The sequence below is a fragment of the Vulpes lagopus genome, chromosome 10, assembly GCF_018345385.1.
Source record: "Vulpes lagopus strain Blue_001 chromosome 10, ASM1834538v1, whole genome shotgun sequence".
NCBI lineage: Eukaryota > Metazoa > Chordata > Mammalia > Carnivora > Canidae > Vulpes > Vulpes lagopus.
In genome coordinates this window covers 11,318,654-11,342,392 of record NC_054833.1, presented here as the reverse complement: position 1 = coordinate 11,342,392, position 23,739 = coordinate 11,318,654, and the positions used below count along the sequence as shown (strand labels likewise).

Here is a 23,739-nt window from a genome sequence, read left to right as displayed (position 1 = left end):
AACACAGGCAGCAGCCTCTGTGACCTCGGCTGCAGCAACTTCTTGCCAAACACATCTCCAAAAAGAAAACAAAGGCAAGAATGAATTACTGGGACTTCATCAAGATAAAAAGTTTCTGCACAGCAAAGGAAACAGTTGATAAAACCAAAAGACAACCAACAGAACAGGAGAAGATATTTGTAAATGATAAATCAGATAAAGGGCTAGTATCCAAAATCTATAAAGAACTTATCAAACTTGACACCCAAAGAATAATCCAATCAAGAAATGGGCAGAAGACATAAACAGACATTTCTCCAAAGGCCCACACATGGCAAACAGACACATGAAAAGATGCTCATCACTCAGTATCAGAGAAATACAAATCAAAACCACAATGAGATACCACCTCACGCTGGTCAAAATGGCTAAAATTAACAAGTCAGGAAACGACAGCTATCAGAAAGGATATGGAGAAAGGGGAACCCTCTTACATTGTTGGTAGGAATGCAGGCTGGTACAGTCACTCTGTAAAACAGTATGGGGGTTCCTCAAAAATAGAGCTACCCTATGATCCAGTAATTGCACTACTAGGTATTTACCCCATACATACAAATGTAGTGATCCAAAGGGGCACCTGCACCCCAATGTTTATAGCAGCAATGTCCACAATAGCCAAACTATGGAAAGAGCCCAGATGTCCACTGATAAATGAATGGATAAAGAAGATGTGGTACACACACACACACACACACACACACACACACACACACAAATGGAATATTATTCAGCCATCAAAAAAAAGAAATCTTGCCATTTACAACGAGGTGAATAGAACTAGAGGGTATCATACTAAGTGAAATAAATCAGAGAAAGACAATTATCACACAATTTCACTCATATGTGGAGTTTAGGAAACAAAATACAGGAGCAGAGGAGAAGGGAGGAAAAAATACAACGAAATCAGAGAGAAGGAGACCAACCATTAGAGACTCTTAATCATAGGAAACAAACTGAGGGTCACTGGAGGTGTTGGGGGGATGGGGTAACTGGATATGGGCAATGAGGGCACATGATGTAATGAGCACTGGGTGTTATATACACCTGATGAATCAGCTGATGAATCGCTTCACTCTACCTCTAAAACTAACAGTACACTATATGTTAATTGAATTTAAATTAAAAAATAAAAATAAAAGATAAGATTTGCAAGAGAGAGTGTAAGTAAGTGCATGAGCATGCTCAAGCCACCACATGCGTGCGGGGGAGAGGGGCAGAAGGAGGAGAGAGTCTTAAGTAGATTTCATGCTGTGTGTGGAGCCCAAGGCAGGGCTGGACATCAGGACCCTGAGATCACAACCTGAGCCAAAACCAAGAGTCGGACACTTAACGAACTGTGCCACCCAGGTATACCTAAATTTTCATTTTTAAAGTTGAGTACTGTATTTCTGGAAAGCAACAGAGGCACTTCTGATCAGATGTGGGTCTTAAAATAACTATGAATAAATTTAAGCTCCCCAAGTAGCATAAATCCAACAACATATCTTATAGGAAATTCTCCTATAGATTATAGAATACTTCTTACAAACAAAAGAATTATTTGTGAAAGCTCCTCTACAGGATACGGTCTTTACTGAACACCGTGGGACTCACGATGCTGATTCACATAGATGCAGTTCAGTAATTTTCACTGCTGTATGGTATCTGATTTTATGAATTTATTCTGTAGATGGACTGTGTGACTGCCTAAAGTTTCAAAAAACCTGCTCAAACATTCTGGGACAAATCTCCTGGTGCACACGTGTAAGTTTCACAAATGAGTTACAGGTGCATCTGAGGTACCGCTCTCATCTCAGAATGGCTCAATAGGACTTGGGGTAGTCAGACCTCCCCCAGCCTAGCTACCTCTGACTTCAAGTAGCCTCATCTATTTACTATGTAATAAGTACCATGCCGGCATTATCAGAGGAAATATGTGCCACACCAGCATTATCAGAGGAAAGCCTGAGATGCAACGCTCTAGAGACAGCCGCAGGAGGAGAACTGTTGGAGAGAGATTTCAACCTCAACACCTGCATAATGCCAGTGTGCGTTTTCTAATGCGATTGTGGAAATGGCCTTATGTTCCCTGGTTCTAGCTGCTCCTCATCACATTTCTTCCAAGGAAAAAACCAAAATTGTCCTCTGCTCATAACGACCATCTGCATAGAAGCTTGAGGCTTAAGTTTCTGATAATCCAACAAGTATAAATTTGTGGTTTCAACTTGTATTTCTTTGATTATTAATCACCTTGAAACACACTTTCATATGCTTATTGGCCACTCCTGTATTTTCTTCTATAAAATGCCTGGCCATATCTTTTGCTCACTTTCATATCGGGTTATCGGGTAAGTTATTGCCCTCTTTTTATTGGTTTGTATATGCTGTTCAGATTTTCTGAACATTTGTGTCCTCTGTTTTATTAACTGCTTAACTTTTTCATGGTTTTAACAAACAAGCTCTGAAAACAACTGTTAGCATTTTTGATTGGTGCTTTTTATACCTTCCGTAAATCTTTCTCTACCCTCAGGTCTTAAAGGTCTTCCACTGTTTCCCAAAAGATGTAATTTCTCTTTCACATTCAACTCTGATGGAGCCAAAATTTGAATGAAGGTCTTTATCTGTTACTCAACATTATACTGAAAGTTCTACCCAGTGTAAAAAGATACAAAAAAATGGAAGTTGTACACATTAGGAGGAAAGAAACAAATCCTACCATTTACACAAATGAATTCCCATGCCCAAATACAAGTTATTAGAAAAGAGGACTTAGCAAGATGTTTGAATATGCAATCAATGCACTACAAGTCAAATACTGCAGGTTTTGACAGATATCAGGACAAACAGGTCTTCTACAAAAACCTGCTAAATCATTTTACCCTTACTAGATGCTTAATTTTATTGAATTTTACATTTGATTGTATTATATTGTACAATCATTCATTGTATTTTCTGCATCTGATGATCATATATTTTTCTCCTTTAATACATAAACGTGGTCAACTGCATTTAAAAGAGCTCTAATGTTGGGGCAGCTCAGTCACAGCGTAGTGTCCAACTCTTGATTTTGGCTCAGGTCATGATCTCATGGTAGTGAGATTGAGTCCCAAGTCAGGCTCCATGCTGGGTGTGGAGCCTAAGACTCCTTCCCTCCCTCTGCCCCTCTTCTCCACTACTCTCTTTTTCTCTCTCTCAAGGGGGAAAAAAAAAAGATCTCTAATGTCAGTCTTTTATTCCTGGAATAAACCTGGTATATAGTATTTTGTTTTTCATGTGCTGCTGTGTTTGGTTTGCCACACAACCACACACTGAGGAATGCCTTCTGTCTTCTAGCACTCACAGGACATATACGTAACAATACAAAGTTCTGGCTACCACTTATAATAAGAAAACTTTATATTTAAGATTGATACACATTCTAAAGCAATGTGTGAGAAGATTCTTAAATTATATTATAACAATTGTCAGCATATCACAATCACAAGACAGCGTGAGGAGTACACCCATAAAGGAGATGCAGGCCTTGTGTATTGCCAGTGCATATTACTGTACATAAGCAACTGTTTAATGAGTATGTTCATGGTTTGGTAATCAGAAAACTATGCCTTAAGCACTTTACATCTGAACAGATTGCTAACCTCGTGTAGACATTTTGCTGGTTTTAAATATATTTAAGCAAGCTGGTTGAAGGTTTGGGGTTGACATGTAACACGTTATAACTTTTCCAATTTCGAATATGGGAAACAGGCTCCTTGATCGAGTTTTTGCATAGAACATCTGATTTCCAGAAACTGAAGTTAAGTGAGAGATGATGATTTTATTTTGTTTATAATTTCTATATTTATATTCATGAATGAGACTAGACTTCAATGTCACTTTCTCATACTTCCCTTGTTGGGTTTCAGTATCAAAGCTCCCCTAATCTCATAAAATAAGCTCCTCACAGTTTCCACTTTTTTCATTTGCTGCCAGAATTTGTCTAACACTGAAATGGTAGATTCCAGAAGTTTGATAGTAATCTAACTCTGCGGGCCGTTGCTTCCTTAGCAGAATTTTTAATCACTAACACAATTTATTTAATGACCTTAATACTACTTAGGATTAGAACTGCTTCTAAAATTGATTTTGGGAAAAATTTCTAGGATTTTTGCATTTCATCTAACTTTTCAAGTTTGTCAGAATTGTTTATAAACTCTTAAGCTTCTCAATCTCTGCAATAACTGGTTATATTCCCCCTTTTTTTTATTCCCTTCTATTCTTAAAATTGTTTCTTGATCAATATCACCAGAGACTTAGCTACTGTATTAGTCTTCTCTAAGACCTGTTTAATGAGTATGTTCATTAATGAGTATGGCTCAGTTGGGAGAGCATGTAACTCTTGATCTTGGGGTGTGAGTTCAAGCCCCATGGTAGGCATAGAGATTACTAAAAAATAAATAAAACTTTAAAAACCCAGAATACTTCACTTTGTTTAGCTTCTACTGTAATTTTATATTCTATTTCATTTACTTATCTTTATCATCTTTCATTCTTTAAGGTTTATTCTGTTCTCTTTCCAAATACTTGTTAGATTAGCTCACTCTCCATCTTTTTCCTCTATAAAACGTCCCTCTAAGTCCCTCTAAGTGACTTGAGAAAATTCAACAGTTCATATGTATATTTTAAATTTTCAATGCTTTCCTTCTTTGAATCATAAATACTCATAATATTTTTTACTTCCAAACATATGGAATTTTCAAAATTGTTTTCTCTTACTTACAGCTTCATTTGCAGTGAGATCAGAGAATATTCTGTATGACTTCATTTATATGAAACTTGGTGAGGATTGCTTTATGCCTCAGTACATGGTCAATGTTTACATGTTCCAAATATGCTTCAATATTTGTCGGGAGAGTAGTCTGCATTTGTCCATCCAATCAACTTTGTTAATCACATTATTTAAATTTCCTATATCCATACTTATTTTATCTGTTTTTTTCCTCTCAATTAAGAGGAATATATTAAAACTCTCCCATTTTGATTATGGATTTATTGTTTTTTTTCCTTATAATTTTTGTCTTTCATATGTATCTTCTACATTGTCTTTCCCTCATTTTCTAGAATGTTTCTTTTTTTAAAGATTTTATTTATTTATTTGAGACAGAGCATGCACAAGGACAGTCCTAAGTGGGGAGAAGGATCAGAGAGAGGGAGAAGGAGGCTCCCCGCTCAGCAGAGGCTTGATCCCAGGACCTGAAGATGATGACCTGCGCCAAAGGCAGATGCTTAACAAACTGAGCCACTCAGGTGCCCCCATAATGTTTATTAGTTAAGTTGATCCATATGAAACTCTAACTTTCCAGATCAAAATTAGTCTAATACTGGTAATTTCATTTGGTTCAACCTCAGGATCTTCTGTAACTATTCTCTATTAACTCATCTTTCATATTTTCCACTTTCTTACCTGAGATCCCTTCTAAGTGACCTCTACAACACTATATTCTTTCTTCGTTTGTATGTAAGTGTTATTGAAGCACACCCTTTGGTTTTTTTTTTTTAATTTTTTTAAAATTTATTTATGATAGTCACAGAGAGAGAGAGAGAGAGGCAGAGACACAGGCAGAGGAGAAGCAGGCTCCATGCCCTGGGAGCCCGACGTGGGATTCAATCCCGGGTCTCCAGGATTGCGCCCTGGGCCAAAGGCAGACGCTAAACTGCTGCGCCACCCAGGGATCCCCACCCTTTGGGTTTTTAATGTGACTTTCTAAAGTCGTGTTTGATAAAGTCTTATTCCTTACTTATTTTTCAATCCATCTTTTATCTCTATAAAAGCTTTCAAAAACTTTTCATATACCTATTTAATAGTCTGCAATATCTCACATCCTTAGTCTGCAGAAACACTAAGGGGCCCAGGTTTATCCGGTTCCCTCCATGTAGAAGCTGTGTTTGTTTCTGTTGGGTGTCAAGGAACAGTCACCCGTGATCCTTTCACTTTTACTTCAGTGGTTCCTCGATCGTGCAGGAAGTAGAAATTGGAGCCCCACACTGAAAGGAGGCCAAGGCGATAGTAACAAATCCAGAAAGAGGACTGCATTTATTCTAAGCTGCATTTATTCTAAAACTTCTCTGAAGGCAGAGAAGTTTTCATGTCGCCTCCTTTTGCAGACAGGTAGCTTTTCTTTTCTACTCTAACCTTTCACTGAGGGATGCAGCCACTTCAGAGATCCAAGAGCTCTGTGCAGAAGTCTCAGATCCAGTTCCCCACAAAGTCTCCTTTCTCCATAAATCTTGAAAGCTTTTATTTTAGTATTTTACCCCAGCTTCTATGGGTTGTGTTTTTTTCTTTTTTCTTTTTTTTTTTAAGCTACTCTGATTTCAGTTCCCTGTTCTTTTTTTGTTTTCTTCTTCTTCCTTTTTTCCCCCCTTTAGGGTCTCCCTTAGTTTTTGTGAACCCAATGCATTAAATAATTTTTAAAAAATCTATCCAGCATTTAACTGTTCTGTAGCTACAAGGCTTTTCAAAGTACCTGATCTGCCTTACAATCAGAAACCTACATTCTCCCTCTTCAGTAACTTCTAAGAGAAACACTAATGTCTAACTTTCATCACATGTACTACTCTGTTCTGTGTAACTGCTACACCTTCACTAATTTAGGTAAGTGATAACTAAAGTCAGTCTAAATTAATTAAAAGAATCACAGAAATGTTTTCAGAAAGAAGTTTGATTGACATCAATAGCACAGAGTATTTGATCTTAGCTAATAAAGCTTTCAGTACATGTACCAACTACTTTTAATTACCGGTCACTTTTATTCATTATACACTCTTCATGTAGTGCTAGAAAATAATTTGTTCTTCTAAGAGAAGTGATGATGACATCTGAAACATTTACATTTATTTGTTAAGCAAATTAATGACTTTAGGCAACAGACGCGAATTCAAAACATTATACCTAGATGAACCAAATATTTACTTATGACTTGAGAATAAAAGTCACAAAGTCTCTTAGCCTAACTAAACTTAGGCTTAGAGAAATTACCAAAATGTAATTTAGGGAGTTTTATAATCAACTACTAAATTAAATTTCAGATATCCTTTAAAACATTTTAATGTAATCCCAAATGTAATTCCTTACAAAACAGCATTTGGAGCACCTGGGTGGCTCAATTGGTAGAGCCACTGCCTTCAGCTCAGGTCATGATACCAGGATCCTGGGATGGAGCCTTGCATTGGATGCCCTGCTCAGTGGGGAGTATGCTTCTCCCTCTGTCCTTCCCCCCTGCTCATCTCTCTCTCTCTCTCAAATAAATAAAAATCTAAACAAAACAAAATACTAACATTTAACATCACAAAAAGATATTCTTCCCACAAGTTTAAGATGAGCTAATTCTTTACCTCTCCAGCACTTGCACATTCCTTGGCTCTTCTGTGAAGTGCAGCCCATGTATCTTCATACCTAAAATATGCAAAAATAATTCAAAATGCAAACCACACATTAAAAAAAATACCATCTAAAGATTAACTTGGAACATCCTCTGGTGCCTTAAGAGAAAGACAACTCAAATATAATGGGGACACATCGCAAGGACACAGAAGAAACCTGAAGGGGTTTCCAGTGGCTCAACCTGGGACAACCTGAGCAACAAATAATGGTAGTGACAGGGTTATAACTCAGGGGATAAAACAAACATCCACAAGCTCACAGCGATTTAAATAAACAATTGAACAAATAAATGGAGGGAGAGGAGAAATTCTCCTGTAGTAGAATTCCAATTAATTATTGCAAAAAAAAAAAAAAATGACAAACATAAAAAATCACCACTTGGTAAGCACAACAATAATTGTTTCAGGCAAGAATTCTAATGATTGCTAAAATTAGTGAGAGAAATGATGAAGAGAAACAGCATGTTTATTACACAGTTTTGAAGTATCTTCCCACAACATACCCATAAATTAAAAGGGGAGACAGTATAACAGTGTAGAAATGCAGCAGACACTTCCCTCCACATGATCCACAGTAATGAAACATATAAATATGTGTCTGAGAAGGACACAACATTGCCCTTCTGGTATTCTTGGGGGAAAAAAAACAGTGACTTGAATTTAATCATGAAAAAATAGCACGTAAATCCAAATTGAGGGGCATTTTGCAAGATAATAGTACTCTTCAAAAGTGTTGAGGTTATGAAAAACAAAGACTCAGGAACTGTTCTAGATTAATGGAGATGAAGGCAGTACAGTGGCTAAATATAACCTATGATTTTGCACTGAATTCTGGTCCCAGGAAATAAAGGCATTAGTGGGAAAGCTGATGAAATCTGAATGAAGCCTGTAGGTTACGGAGCAGTGTTTGAAATCTCACTTCTGAACAATCAGTGAATCAAAGAAGAAATTAAAAAGGAAATTAAAAAAAATAAAAATAAAAATAAATAAATAAAAATAAACAGGAAATAAAAATGTATCTTGAAACAAATGAAAATGGAAATACAACATACCAAAACTTTTAGAATACAGTTTTAAAAAAGGAAGTTCAAAAAAATGCCTACATTAAGAATAAAGATCCAAAATAAACAACCTTTACACAACTAGAAAAAGAAAACCTGAGGTCAAAGTTAGCAGAAGAAAGGAAATACTAAAGATTGGAGAAGAAATAAATGAAACAGAGAATAGGAAAACAACAAAAAAGATTAACCAAACTAAGATTTGATTCTTTGAAGATAAACATGATTGACAAAACTTTAGCTAGACTAATCACAGAAAAAAAGAGGACCCAAATCAGAAAATTGTAAATGAAAAAGAAGACATTATAATTGACACCACAAAAATACAAAAGGCCATAAAAAGCTACTATAACAACTATACACCAACAAACTAGACAACTAGAAGAAATGGAAAAATTCTTAGAAACATTTAGATTACCAAAATGGAATTAGGAAGAAACAGAAAAATCTGAATAGCAATTACTAGTAAGGAGATTGAATCAATAATAAAAAATCTCCCAATGAAGGAAAGCCCAGGATGAGATGGCTTCACTGGTGAATTTTACTAAACATTTCAAGAAGAATTATAACACCAATCCTTCTCAAACTCTTTCAAAAAATTGAAGGGAAAGGAATACTCCCAAACTCATTTTAGGAGGCTAGCAGTACCCTAAAATCAAAGCCAGAAAAGGATAGTATCAGAAAAGAAAACTAAAGGTCAATATTCATGATGAATACGGATACATAAACTCTCAATAAAATACTAGCAGGTTGAATTCAGCACATTAAAAGAATCATTCACCATGATCAAGTGGGCTTTACATCTGGGATGAAAGGATCGTTCAACACCTGCAAATCAATGTGATACACCACATTAATAGAAAAAAAAAAAAACAGATGATCATCTCCATAGATGCAGAAAAGCCATCTGACAAAATTCAACATCTGCTCATGATAAAAAAATCTTAACAAATTAAGTACAAATGGAACATAACTCAGCATAATAAAAGCCTTACTATATAAACTTACAGCAAACACCATACTCAATGGTGAAAGGCTGAAAGTTTTCCTGGTGTCCAATCTGACCACTCCTATTCAACATGGTACCAGAAGTCCTTGCCAGCACAATTAGACAAGAAAATGAAATAAAAGGCATCAGAGGGGATCCCTGGGTGGCGCAGTGGTTTGGCGCCTGCCTTTGCCCAGGGTGTGATCCTGGAGACCCGGGATCGAATCCCACGTCGGGCTCCCGGTGCATGGAGCCTGCTTCTCCCTCTGCCTGTGTCTCTGCCTCTCTCTCTCTCTCTGTGTGACTATCATAAATAAATAAAAATAAAAAAAAAAAGAAGTCACTACACTTAAAAAAAAAAGGCATCAGAAATGGAAAGGAAGAAGTAGAATTGTCTTTACTTACACATGACATAATTTTATACATAGAAAATCCTAAAGACTCTGCCAAAAAAAAAAAAAAAACCATTGGAACTAATCAAAAGCAATAAAGTTGCAGGATACAAAATTAACATACAAAAATCAGTAACATTTCTATAAAGTAACAATAAATTATCCAAAAAACAAAACGATCCCATTTACAATAGCATCAAAAATAGTAAGATAGTCGGGAATCACTTTAATCAAGAAGGGGAAAGATCTCTACTCTGAAAGCTGTAAGACAATGATATAAGAAATCAAAGACAAAAATAAATGGAAAGGTATCCCACGTTCATGGACTAAAAATATTGTTAAAATGTCAATACTACCAAAAACTATCCATAGATTCAACACAATCCCTATCAAGATTCCAGAGGCTTTTTTTTTTTAACAGAAGTATAAATAGCCATCCAGAGACCCACAAATAGTCCACAAATAGCCAAAGCAATCCTAAGAAACAAGAACAAAGAGTGAAGCATCACATTTCCTGATCTCATGCTACACTATAGAGATACAATAATCAGAACAGTATGGGACTGGCATAAAAGCAAATAGATCAATGAAACAGAACAGAAAGTCCAGAAAGAACCCCAAGCATATGTGGTCAACTAATATTTGATAAGGGAGTCAAGAATACTCAATGGAAAAGATAATCTCTTCAATAAATGGTCCTGGGAAAAGGGATATTCACATGCAAAATAATGGAACTATACCCCTTTCTTACACCTCTCACAAAAATTAAGTCCAAATGGATTAAGACTTAAATGTAAGACCTGAAACAATGAAACTCCTAGAAGAAAACATAGATAAAAAGTTCCATGACATGGATCTTGGCAATGATTTTTTGGATATGACACCTAAAGAAAAAGCAACAAAAAGTAGTAGGACTACATCAAATTAAAAAGCTTCTGCAGCACAAAAGAAATAGCAAAATGAACAAACAGCCTACAGAATAGGAAAAAATATTTGCAAACCATGTATCTGACAAAAGGTTAATATCCAAAATATATAGGGAACATATATACCTCAATACCAAAAAAACTCCCAAATAATCCAATTTTTAAAATGTGCAAGATACCTCACTAGATATTTTCCCAAAGATACATGAATGGCTAACAGGTATATGAAAAAATGCTCAACATTACTAATTATCATGGAAATACAAATCAAAACTACAATGAACGACCACCTCCAACTTGTTAGATTGGCAATCATCAAAAAGATATAACAAAGGCTGGTGAGTTGAGAAAAAGGAATCCTCAGTGCACTGCTGGTGGGACTATAAAAAGGTATAGCCACTATGGAAAACAGAGTGGAGAATCCAGCAATTCCACTTCTAGGTATTCAACAGGAAAAGAAAAATACTAACTCAAAAAGATATCTGCACCCTGATGTTTATAGCAGCATTATTTACAATAGTCAAGACATGGAAACCACCAAGGTATCCACTAATGAATGAATGGTGTATAGATATATAACATACACAATGAAATATTATTCAACCATAAATAATGAGGAAATCTTGCCATTTGTGACAATATGGATGGACTCTAAGGGTATTATGCTAGGTGAAATACATCAGAAAGAGAAAGATAAATACTGTGTGATCTCACTTTTATGTGGAATAAAAAAATATATATATCCAAACTCAGAAAAAGAGATCAGATCTGTGGTCATCAAGGTAAAGAGTAGAGGGAGAAGGTGCTAGAGGAAGGTGGTGAAAAGGTATAAACTCCCAGATCAGTACTTGGAATGTATTGTACAACATGATGACTTTAGTAACATTGCTGTATGACATACATGAAAGCTGTTAAGAATTACCATCACAGGAAGAAATATTTGTTTTTGCTCTGTTTTATCTCTATGAGATGATAGATGCTAATTTAGCTCATTGTGATCATTTCACAACACATGTAAATCAAGCAACTATACAGTACATTTTACACTTATACCATGACATATCTCAATTATATCTAGATAAAACTGGTAAAACATTTAAAAAAAAAAAAACAAAAAAAAAAAACCAAAAAACCTCAAAACCTCCCCGGGGCAGCCCAGGTGGCTCAGCAGTTTAGCACCGCCTTTGGCCCAGGGCATGATCCTGAGACCCGGGATGGAGTCCCATGTCAGGCTCCCTGCATGGAGCCTGTGTCTCTGCCTCTCTCTCTCTCTCTCTCTCTCTCCCTCTCCCTCTCTCCCTCCCTGTGTCTCTCATGAATGAATAAAAATCTTTAAAACAAACAAACAAAAAAACCTCCCCAAAAAGAAAAGCCTGGATCCTGATGGATTCTGCCAAACATTAAAAAAAAAACAAAAAAACAAACAAACAAAAAACAACCATCTCAAACTCTTCCAAAAAACTGAAGAGGAAGGAATACTCCCTAATTCATTCTAGGCCAGCACTGCCCTGATACATAAGCCAAAGACACTACAAGAAACTACAAATCAATATCCTTTATGAACACTCATGTAAATATCCTCAATAAAATACTAGCAAACTGAATTCAGCAGCATATTGAAAGGATTATACACCATGACCTATTGGGATTTTTTCCCTACAATTCAATATTGGTTTTAGATATGAAAACCAATCAATGTAATATGCCACATTAACAAAATGAAGGGGAAAAATATATAATTTCAAATGACGCTGAAAAAGCATAATAAAAGTCAACACACTCTTATGATAAAAACTCAAAAAACAAGGAATAAAAGGAAATTATGTTGGGATGCCTGGGTGGCTCAGTGGTTTAGCGCCTGCCTTCGGCCCAGGGCGTGATCCCGAGGTCTTGGGATTGAGTCCCACATCAGGCTCCCTGCTTGGAGCCTGCTTCTCCCTCTGCCTATGCCTCTGCCTCTCTCTCTCTCTCTCTCTCTCTCTCTCTCCCTCTCTCTCTCTGTCTCTCATGAATAAAATCTTTTTTTAAAAAAAAGGAAATGATGTCTACATAATAAAAACTACATATGGAAAAACCCACAACCAACATCATACTTCTCTAAGAATCAGAAACAAGACAAAGATGCCTGCTTTTGCTAATTCTATTCAACACAGTACTAGAAGATCTAGCCAGAGCAATTAGGCAAAATTCCAATGGCATTTTTTGTAGAAGAAAAATCCATCCTAAAATTCATATGGAAATCTCAAGAGACCCTGAATAGCCAAAACCACCCTGATAAAAACAAAGTTGGAGGACTCAGACTTTCTGATTTTAAAACTTACTAAAAAGCTATCATAATCAAAACAGTGTGCTATTGTAATAAAAGCAGATATATGGACCAATGAAATAGCCCAAGAATAAATACTCACATACATGGTCAAATAATTTTCAACAAGGGTGCCAAGACCATGCAATGGGGAAAGGATAGTCAACAACCAACAAAAAATTACCCTATCCAAAAATGGGCAAAGGACTTCTTTCTAAAAGATATATAAAAGTAAATGCAAAGATGCTCACCACCATCAGTAATTAAGGAAATACAAATCAAAACCACAATGAGATACTACTTCAAATCAGTTAGAATGGCTATTAAAAAAAAATCCTTTTGGTGAGGATATGGATAAATGGGAATCGCCACGCACTGTTGGTGGAAATGTAAAATGGTGTGGCTGCTCTGTAAAATACTACAGGGGTTCTTCAAAAAATTAAAAATATAATGATCATATGATCCAGCAATTCTGAGTACATATCCAAAAAATTTGAAAGGAGAGTCCTGAAGAGAGATTTGCACACTCGTGTTCACTGTAGCATCACTCACAAAAGCCAAAAGGTGGAAGCAACCTAAGCATTCACTGATAGATGAAAGGATAAGGAAAATGTGGTAGATAGTTATAATGGAACATTCATCAGCCTTAAAAAGAAAATTCTGACATATGCTTGGACAGAAAAGTTTACATTAGAATTAAAAAAAGTATGCTAAGTGAAACAAGCCAGTCACAAAAAGACAAATACTATCTGAGTTCACTTATTTTTTTTTTTTTAATTTTTATTTATTTATGATAGTCACAGAGAGAGAGAGAGAGGCAGAGACACAGGCGGAGGGAGAAGCAGGCTCCATGCACCGGGAGCCCGATGTGGGATTCGATCCCGGGTCTCCAGGATCGCGCCCTGGGCCAAAGGCAGGCGCCAAACCACTGCGCCACCCAGGGATCCCTCTGAGTTCACTTATATGCGGCACCTAGACTAATCAAATTCACAGAAAGAGAAAATGAAATGATGTTCACCAGAGGTAGGGAAGAAGTTGTTGTTTAATAGGTACAGAGTTTCATTTTTGCAAGATGAAAAGTTTTGGAGATTGCATAACAACGTGAATGTATTTAACACTACTAAATTGCACTTAAAAATGGTTAAGATGGTAAATTTCATGTTATGGATATTTTATCACAATTTTTAACAATTAAAAAAATTATAATATAGAGATCTGGTATTTAAAATGGTCTTTCCTCCACTTGCTATTAGTTCCAAAAAGAAAAAACAGTTTTTCAAGGCAATGAATGGCATACTATGGACATCTTCCTATGGTTGTAAATTTTCATGTCCCACAAGGCATCCTGTCTCAAAAAACTACCATACGTGAAAGTCTACACATCTAATATAAATCTTTCAATGAAGTTCATTCAACTAAATCACTAGATTTATTTAAGAGATAAAATGTAAACAGTACACCACCGACTTTTACTATATACCTTCTTTCATGTTCACTTATGCTCTTCACTCAACAAAACCAAGCAGGAAATTGGTATCAAATTAAGTACTTTCCATTACAAACAAGAAAAAATATCTCCAGATTTAGCAACCATAAAAAGAAATCCAGTAAAGAGCTAAAAAAGAAAAAGTAAAATGTAGGCATAGGTGACTTTGTCATCATAAATGCAGCTCAGAAGAATGAACATATTATTAACTTCAGAAGCACATATAACATACACTTAAACTATATATTTTTATAACAGCTATATTGAGGTAATTCACACCCTTTTAAAGTGTACAATTCAGCAGTTTTTAGTACACTCACAGAGTTGGACAACTATCGCTACTATCTAATTCCAAATCATTTCCATCACCCCAAACAGAAACCCATACCCATTCCCCTCTCAATCCTTGGCAACCACTAATCTGTCTCTAGGGACTTGCCTATTCTGGACATTTCACGTAAAAGGAATCATGTAATACATAACCTTCGTGTTGGTTTTTAGGTTTCATCTACATGGAGAACAGTATGTCCCAGCACTCTGTTCCTTTCCGCCACTAAAATATATGCTCATTGGTAGATGAATATTTGTGTTGTTTCCACTTTTTGGCCATTATGAATAATTCTGCTTTATGGATAAACTGCTATGCACATTTGTGCATAAGTTTCTATGTGGACATAAGTTTTCATTTCTCTTGGTGTGAAACTGCCAGGTTACATGGTCTATGTTTAATTTTTTAAGAAACTATCAAACTGTTTTCCACAGCAGCTGCACCATTTTACATTCCTACCAGCAGTGTGCAAAAGGCTCTATTTCTCCCCATCCTCAACAATGCTTGTTATTTCTGTCTTTTTGATCACTGCCATGCTAGTGGGTGTGAAGTGGTATCTCAATTGTGGTCTTGATTAGCATCCACAAATGGTGAACATCTTTTCATCTGACTATTGGCTATTTATATCTTCTTTAGAGAAATATCTATTCAAATCCTTTGCCTATTCTTCATTGGGTTGTCTTTCTATTGTTGAGTTATAAAAGTTCTTTATATATTTTAGATTCAAGTCCCTCAGCAGGTAAATGATTTGCAAATATTTTCTCCTATTCTGTGGATTGCTGTTTCACTTTCTTGATGGGTTCTATGAAATACAGAGGTTTTTAATTTTGATAAAGTCCAATTTATTTTTTTCTTTTGTTTCTTATGCTTTTGGTGCCATATGTAAGAAAATCATGTATTTTAATATTGATCTGCATGCCAATAGGAGGGGAGTAGAGAAAAAACAGTATAAAATTAAAAATCAAAGAGAATTCAAAGACTTAAATCCAAAATCAATTTTCTTGCAACAGAAAAACCATAAACATAAATACACATAATAAAGTATTGACTAGCAAATACAAGAGTGATCAATCTGCTCAAAGTCTGAATATGAATAGCCTTTGCATTCATCAATGAAATGTAAAAACCCCTCAGGAAAATGAAGAAGTTAATCATTTCTAGTCACTATGTTTAGGTAAAATTTAGTTGTTTTAAGGTTTCTATCTATAAAAGTATAAAATATTTTTAGACAATAGTCAGAAGCATAATTTTTTATTTAAATGCAAACATTTACCTGCTAAGTAATTCTAGACCAGCAGAGTACTTTGGCAAACATGGAACAGTCCTGCCAAAAAACAAAAACAGAAACTTATTTTATTAAAATTGCTTCCACTTTAGGCCAACTAAAAAAAAAAAAAAATATGAGAATTTTGACACTGTCAGTTGTAATGTGGAATACTTTTAAGTTACTAATGACAATTCACCTAAACTTTTAGAGAAATGTCTTATTTTATTTCACAACGAAAATACTGCAAACTACTGTCATCCATCACTCTGCCTTATAGATTATTTTTAGCACTTAATACGATGAATACCTTGATAAAATGCTAGATAATAAGAATTGTTTTTAAAAACTCATAATCCCGGGCAGCCCCGGTGGCCCAGCAGTTTAGCGCCACTGCGACGCCTTCAGTCGGGGGTGTGATCCTGGAGAGACCCAGGATCAAGTCCCACATCGGGCTCCCTATATGAGGCCTGCTTCTCCCTCTGCCTGTGTCTCTGCCTCTCTCTCTCTCTGTGTCTGTCATGAATAAATAAATAAAATATATTTAAAAAAAAAACTCATAATCTCTAGGCTTAAAGTGAAATTTGGTCGTGCTTTCCTTCAAAAAAAAAAGAAAGAAAGAAAAGAAAAAGTTGTACAACGACCACTGGTGTTTTTATATAAAACATGTAACACAGCTCCACAGGCTCACTCGCCAAGTACTATTTCATTATTAATCTGCTTCTCAATAATGCAGGACTTTTACTTTGTGCTTAATATACAAAATGATTAACTGTGATCAAATAATAACCACTGGTTGTCCTAGAAAAAAACTACACCTCACCATGTCTTCAGCCATTTCACAATTTTATCAGAAAATCTTCCAGTGTTACACAATTTAGAAATAATCAGATTGTTTTGTCAATGCACTCAACGGATGTAAAATCCACTAAAGTAACCGTACTTTTATAACTAGAGCCGAAAGCTGTATAAAATTTAAGTCACAGTAAATTAAATCTTAGCACAGGCTTACCTTGGTTTGCTTTTTACTTTAGCTTCTCTTGACTTGTCACTTAAAGTCTTCAGCCTATAATTAAACAAGTATAAAATATCATATTTTTACAGCTTAAGAGATTTTTTCCAATCATGAATTCCATAGTTCTTAAAATTTTAGATTGGATGGGCTAATTATTTTAGCAAGAATTAAGCACCTCTCCAGACAAGTATTGAGTGTTTACTGTACATCACATACCCCAAACATTTGTAGAAAACATCTTTATATTTTTTCTTGCCTCAATCCCTTAGAAACAATTCCTAAATCAGATTGGACTAGAGAAATGTCATTTACCTGGCATCATTAGAAAAAGAAGTGGTCCATACAGGTGAATTTGGTAGATAACAAAGACATCTAAGCACCACATTTTATTAAATAGAAATGATAGCAGGCACTCAAAGCTCTTTACCAACGTTTTGTGAAATTTTAGCACTGATCAAAAGCTTCTTAAAATATATCACAAACCTTTTTCATTAAAGAGGACTTGCTATATTCTATCGAACATTTTCTGCTCACTCCAGGTCATTCTTATGAATAATACCACTGATTAAATTTTGTGGCCAAATAATCATCTCCTCAGACGTTTTGAGCTAGGAATGTCTTTTCATTTACCAACTTGAAATCAATCTATGGTCACTTGAGTTTGTTTGGGATCCTGTTTCTATTCTTTTCTAAATGTAAATTCCCCATCTCCACACCACTGGTGTTTTGATTATCAGGGATAACTTACTGCTTCTAGCTACTTAACTACAGCAGCCTACTCCCTATTATTGGCTTTTTAAAATTACTGGGCTAGAAACAGAAATGGCCTAGAGATACACAGAAAAATAAAATTAAATAGGCTCCACTACATATATCATATGAAGTTCATAGATTTGTTTAATCTATTTTTACTTCACTGGCCCATTTTCACCTTCTTTTGGCTGTCGACTCTGTACCAATTAATTATATGGTAGTCTATTATAAGAAGTTGCCAAAAAAGTGAGTGCTATATTGTGAGACATTATCATGTAAAATAAGATATCACTGTAAATGTTCTTCACGTGGTTACTTTAACAAATCTTCATTTCCAAATAGCGTCTGAAACATAGGCCACTGTACCACCACCACCTCTAACAAGCCTTTGATAAAAGGAGAAATAGGGGGCCCTTCCTTAAGGTGCTTGACTGCTATCAGCCAGAAACTGCCTAAAATACCAGGTGACTCTCCTTGAACACCCCCAAGCCTGCACCTCTATGTGCAAGCCTGGGCAGAGGACTCCATCTTTTTTGTGCATAATGCCTGGCTCACTACCAAAAAGAGACTTTTTATAAAAAACAAAACAAAACAAAACAAAACTGGAATGAGTTTCATACAAAAATCTTTACTCTGTTGTTTTTTAAAAACAAAAATACTAATGTGATAAACTTCTCTGCATTGTTCAAAAGACTCTGAAATTTCTTTAATACAAGACCCATTTGTGTATCTCTCTCCAGATGAGTCAAGGGAGTTGTATTAACAGAGTCTGAACTGTCCTAGAGAAACAATATAAATTTCCAAGCTTCACCTTGGCAACTAGTAAATCTGGTCTAAATTAAGAGTACACAACAACTAGGAAAAGTTATTTCAACAATCAGGCTCTATCACTTCCACTCCAAAAGTCGAGAAAGGCCCTTAGTTGTAACATCCAGGTAGAATTATACTAGGTTGGTTATACCCAGCAGTACGTTACACTCAAACTGATTTTAGTACTATTTTTAGTGACTCTGGACAATTCCATATAGTTACGTGTACAAGGATACTGCAAGGGAACTGTTAAGATTCTTTATGGAGGGATCCCTGGGTGGTGCAGTGGTTTAGCGCCTGCCTTTGGCCCAGGGCACGATCCTGGAGACCCGGGATCGAATCCCATGTCGGGCTCCCGGTGCATGGAGCCTGCTTCTCCCTCTGCCTGTGTCTCTGCCTCTCTCTCTCTCTCTCTCTGTGTGACTATCATAAACAAATAAATTTAAAAAAAAAAAAGATTCTTTATGGACCATTCTTATTATATGGTCTGCCAAATATGGAGGTTAGTATTTCAAATACTTTTTTTTTTTAAGATTTTATTTATTTATTTGAGAGAGAATGAGCAAAAGTGGGAGCATGAACCGGGAGAGAGGCAGAGGAGAGGGAGAAGCCCGCTCTCCACTGAGCAGGGAGCCCGATGTGGGGCACTTGTACTGGGACCCTGGGGTTCACGACCGGAGATGAAGGCAGACATTCAACCGACTGAGCCACCCTGGTGCCCCATTAAATACTTATTTCTGAAATAAACTTTTACTTTCTCAATTGTAATATATAAAATCTGTTATGCTCCTCCACAACTCGTCCCCGAAAAAGAAAAAATTAGTTCAGAATAAAAGAGCAAGAAGGAATGTCAGAGGCAGCTAAAAATAAAATTGTTGGAAAGGTCAGTCAATGGGAGCTTCTCCATGCAGCTCCTTAATAACCATCTGCTTTCAGTTTGGTCCTTAACCAAATGTAATGTGTGGAACTTATTTGATCTGGATTTGAACAAATCAACTGTAAAAAGACATTTCTAGGAACCACGAAATTTGATTATGGACTAGATAACTGATAATATCAAAGAGTCAGTGTTACTTCTGTTAAGTATGATGTTGGCATTGCATTTATGTAAAGTCTCTCTTTTTTTTTTTTTTTTTTTAGGAGTGCAAACTGATGTAGGAGAGATATAATAGATCTGAGATTTATACCTATGGGAGAGGCAAAGCAAATGTGGCAATGGTTGACAACTGTTGAATCAGAATAATGAATATATGGGGTTCGCTGTGTGATTCTATTTTTTATATTTGCTTTGTAAAAACACTTTTGTAATAAACGCAGCCTTTCAGCACTTCATCTTTTCTCATCACACCTTCTCCACATAAATCATCCGTGTGCCAAAATTCAGAACAGAAACCGATGGAGAAAGCAAAGTAGCTGGAAGGAGGCGAGAAACAGTGAAGAAGGTTGAGGAGAGCAACATAGAATGGGTCACAAGGACTATTATTCTTACTTTGAGTTGGAAAACAAAAATAAGATCAGGTGTGTGTGTGTGTGTGTATACAAGTAACAAAAAACCCAAAAAGTTGGGCAGCCCAGGTGGCTCAGCAGTTTAGCACCGCCTGCAGCCCCGGGTGTGATCCTGGAGACCCAGGATCAAGTCCCACGTCAGGCTCCCTGCATGGAGCCTGCTTCTCCCTCTGCCTGGGTCTCTGCCTCTCTTTGTGTGTCTCTATGAATAAATAAATTTTTAAAATCTTAAAAAAAAAAAAGTTCCTTGCTGAAATACATATTCAAAATCTAGGATTTTGGGCACCCCAGGGGGCTCAGCGGTTTAGCGTAACCTTCAGCCCAGGGCCTGATCCTGGAAACCCAGGATCAGGTCCTACATCAGGCTCCCTGCATGGAGCCTGCTTCTCCCTCTGCCTGTGTCTCTGCCTCTCTCTGTTTCTCATGGGTAAATTAATAAAATCTTAAACATAAACAAAAACAAAAACAAAATCCCTAGGATTTCAACTAAAAGTAGCATACTGTTTTTATCGTGTTCTAATTCTACTTAAAACTTCTCACAGTGATTCTGTGCTGGAAACAGCTCGCTAATAAAAGCCATTTAATATCCCACAATGTCGGGATCCCTGGGTGGCGCAGCGGTTTGGCGCCTGCCTTTGGCCCGGGGCGCGATCCTGGAGACCCGGGATCGAATCCCACGTCGGGCTCCCGGTGCATGGAGCCTGCTTCTCCCTCTGCCTATGTCTCTGCTTCTCTCTCTCTCACTGTGTGCCTATCATAAATAAATAAAAAAATTAAAAAAATATCCCACAATGTCAAGACTCACTAAGAAGGCAATACTGATCTGGGTGTAATATCCCAGTTTCCTCAAACATAAAATGGTGGTATTAAACTGACCGTAATTATTTGCCACAGGAATTAAATAAAATTCCAAATACGACTTTGGCAGCATTCTGTAAACACAGCTAATGCACATCAAATGTATAAGAATTACCTCCACCAAGAAAATTAAGAAACTATGTACATAGTTCCTGGAAAAGGCTTCCTTCCCCAGTTCCCAGTTTTCTTCCCACACAACCCCAGGAAGACATTAGGACTGCTGTGTGTGACTGTATCAATTTAGACTCAGATGAGCACCTGACAGTTATCACCTACCAAAATCAACAAATACACACACTGAAGTTCAAAACAGTAAAACTCAAATTTGTCCTAACACCTCAACAGTTTATTTTTAGATTGTTCCAAAGACTTACCTTGATTTGATACAAGCACAAAAAAAGTTTATTTTTAGACTGTTCCCAAGACTTACCTTGATTTGATACAAGCACAACAAAAAATGATAACATTTTTTTAGGTCTTGGAGAGAATATTAAAATGGAAGAATCTCCTAAGACAAGGAGGTGATTAGCAAAAACAGCCTCCACAACAAGTTTAAAAAGAAGCAGATAAACAGAATGATAATACGGAGCACTATAATGAATGAGAAGCAGAAAATGTGCTTTCTCTAGCTGACTCAACCTCACGGGGTGACCTTAATGGCATTCATTTGCGCTTCAATTTCCTACTCAGCTAACTTCATCAGCTATTATGAAAGCTCACGATGACTGTTGTAAACACCACAAAAACATATTAAAGAGCATATTTTGTCATTAAGGTTCAATTCTTTTAACCGTGCTCATGTCTCCCTGTTCTGACCTTAAATTCTGCTTACAAATCCAAATCCCATTTATTGTCCATGAAAGTTTATCATTTTTTCCCCTCTCTTTAAAAACAAGACCATGGAAACAAAGCATCCTCACACTTAAAAGTACACATGGCTCGGGCGCCAGGGTGCAGGGTTAGGGGGGGCACTCAGTTAAGCATCTGACTCTTGATTTCGGCTCAGGTCATGATCTCAGGGTCATGAGCTAGAGCCCCGCTGAGTGCAGAGCCTGCTTGAGATTCTCCTTCTCCCTCTCGCCCTGTACTCGCTAGCTCACTGGTACTCTAAAATAAATAAATAAATCTTTTTAAAAAAACAACAAAGCACACATGACCCTCAGCTGTGGAGCCTGAGTCACACCAAAGTTGCAAAAAGTCAGGAAACGGAGAAGAATTTAGATTACCTCTATCCTAATTAACCACAACTACACCGTACTGGTTCTGACCTGTCTCCAGAGAGTTTCCTGTATTTCCAACTGCTTCTTGGAGGTCAAGCCATAAGTTCACCTCGTACAACAAATTCGCTGTCAACTGCTTCTCTTTCAAAACTATTCTGAGGGATCCCTGGGTGGCGCAGCGGTTTGGCGCCTGCCTTTGGCCCAGGGCGCGATCCTGGAGACCCGGGATCGAGTCCCATGTCGGGCTCTCGGTGCATGGAGCCTGCTTCTCCCTCTGCCTGTGTCTCTGCCTCTCTCTCTCTCTCTCTGTGACTATCATAAATAAATAAAAATTAAAAAAAAAAAACTATTCTGAAATGCTTTTGTTTGTAAATGACATCATCTGAGATACTTCAAAGTCAACATCCTTAACTTCTCCACCTTTTTCCCTTCCTACATTCTTAAGTTCTCCACCTTTTTCCCTTCCTACATCGAACTGTTTACAAATCCACCCCACGCCTGTCACATCCACTCCCTTGTGACACGGCTACCACCAGCACGGTCTTATCATCTCTCCCCTGGCCCATAATTAGAGCCTCCCAAATAACGTCCCTATTCCACATCTCCAGCCCTCCCATCACACGGCCTCTCAAATTTCTTCCAGAAATACAGGCAGGCTCACGCTGCTCCCTCCACAAAAACCTTCAAAGACTCAGTCAACATAAAAATAAGCCAGGACCTCTCTGTATCAAGTAGCAATCATCTCATCCCCCCCACAACTCCCTTAACCTGCTGTACTGTTGGTGACAGTTTTTTTGACCTTCGAGGTCTTCTGCTTCCTGCCACTAGAAAGAGCCCAGGGACGCTATTTGCTGCCCGCCGGGTTCTCTGCTACATCCTGGCTCCTGGGATGGCACTTGTCACAAAGTGCTAAGTATTTTGACAAATGAATTCATTCAGCAAAGCACTAAAGATCTTCTTAGTCACGAAACTTCCCTTCCAGCTTCCGCTCCCACAACTGCTTGTCTTGGAAACGTCCTCACCCAAATCTGCTACAATCCCTCCTCATTCTTGGAGGCCCAGTACAGAAGCCACCTCCTCTTTGAAGCCTTCAGCCTTCTGTAAATGCATCTGAATTAAGGACGCCTCCCTCTGGGCTCACAGACACACAGATCACCTATCTGTATCTTTACTGTTCAGTTCCCTCTACTTCCCTTTCCATTGCCCATGACTCTGCAGCCCCAGGATCCAGCTCAAGATATAGACACCAATTAGTAAAGGAAACTGAGGGAGAAGCCTCTTAAATCTGTTTGCATTTTAATAAAATGAAAAAAAGCTTCCGTGAAAAAGGGCACTTTCTGAGCGCATCATCTGGTGTCTGACACTTAGTAGGAACTCAGTAAATAGTTAT

General features: G+C 37.1%; 1 protein-coding gene across 2 annotated transcripts in view; it reads right to left on the bottom strand.

The window, feature by feature from the left end:
• DTNBP1 (dystrobrevin binding protein 1) overlaps positions 1–23,739 on the bottom strand; it is a 128,790-nt gene that overhangs the window by 100,883 nt on the left and 4,168 nt on the right. Inside the window, exons 2-4 of one of the 2 annotated variants that reach the window (XM_041770265.1) lie at positions 17,200–17,253; positions 16,197–16,247; positions 7,393–7,453 (exon numbers count right to left, since the gene is read on the bottom strand). In XM_041770265.1, coding sequence (XP_041626199.1) covers positions 7,393–7,453; positions 16,197–16,247; positions 17,200–17,253 — 166 coding nt within the window. Of the gene's footprint in view, positions 1–7,392; positions 7,454–16,196; positions 16,248–17,199; positions 17,254–23,739 lie in introns of those variants that run through there. The other variant, XM_041770266.1, reaches the window with a different exon arrangement.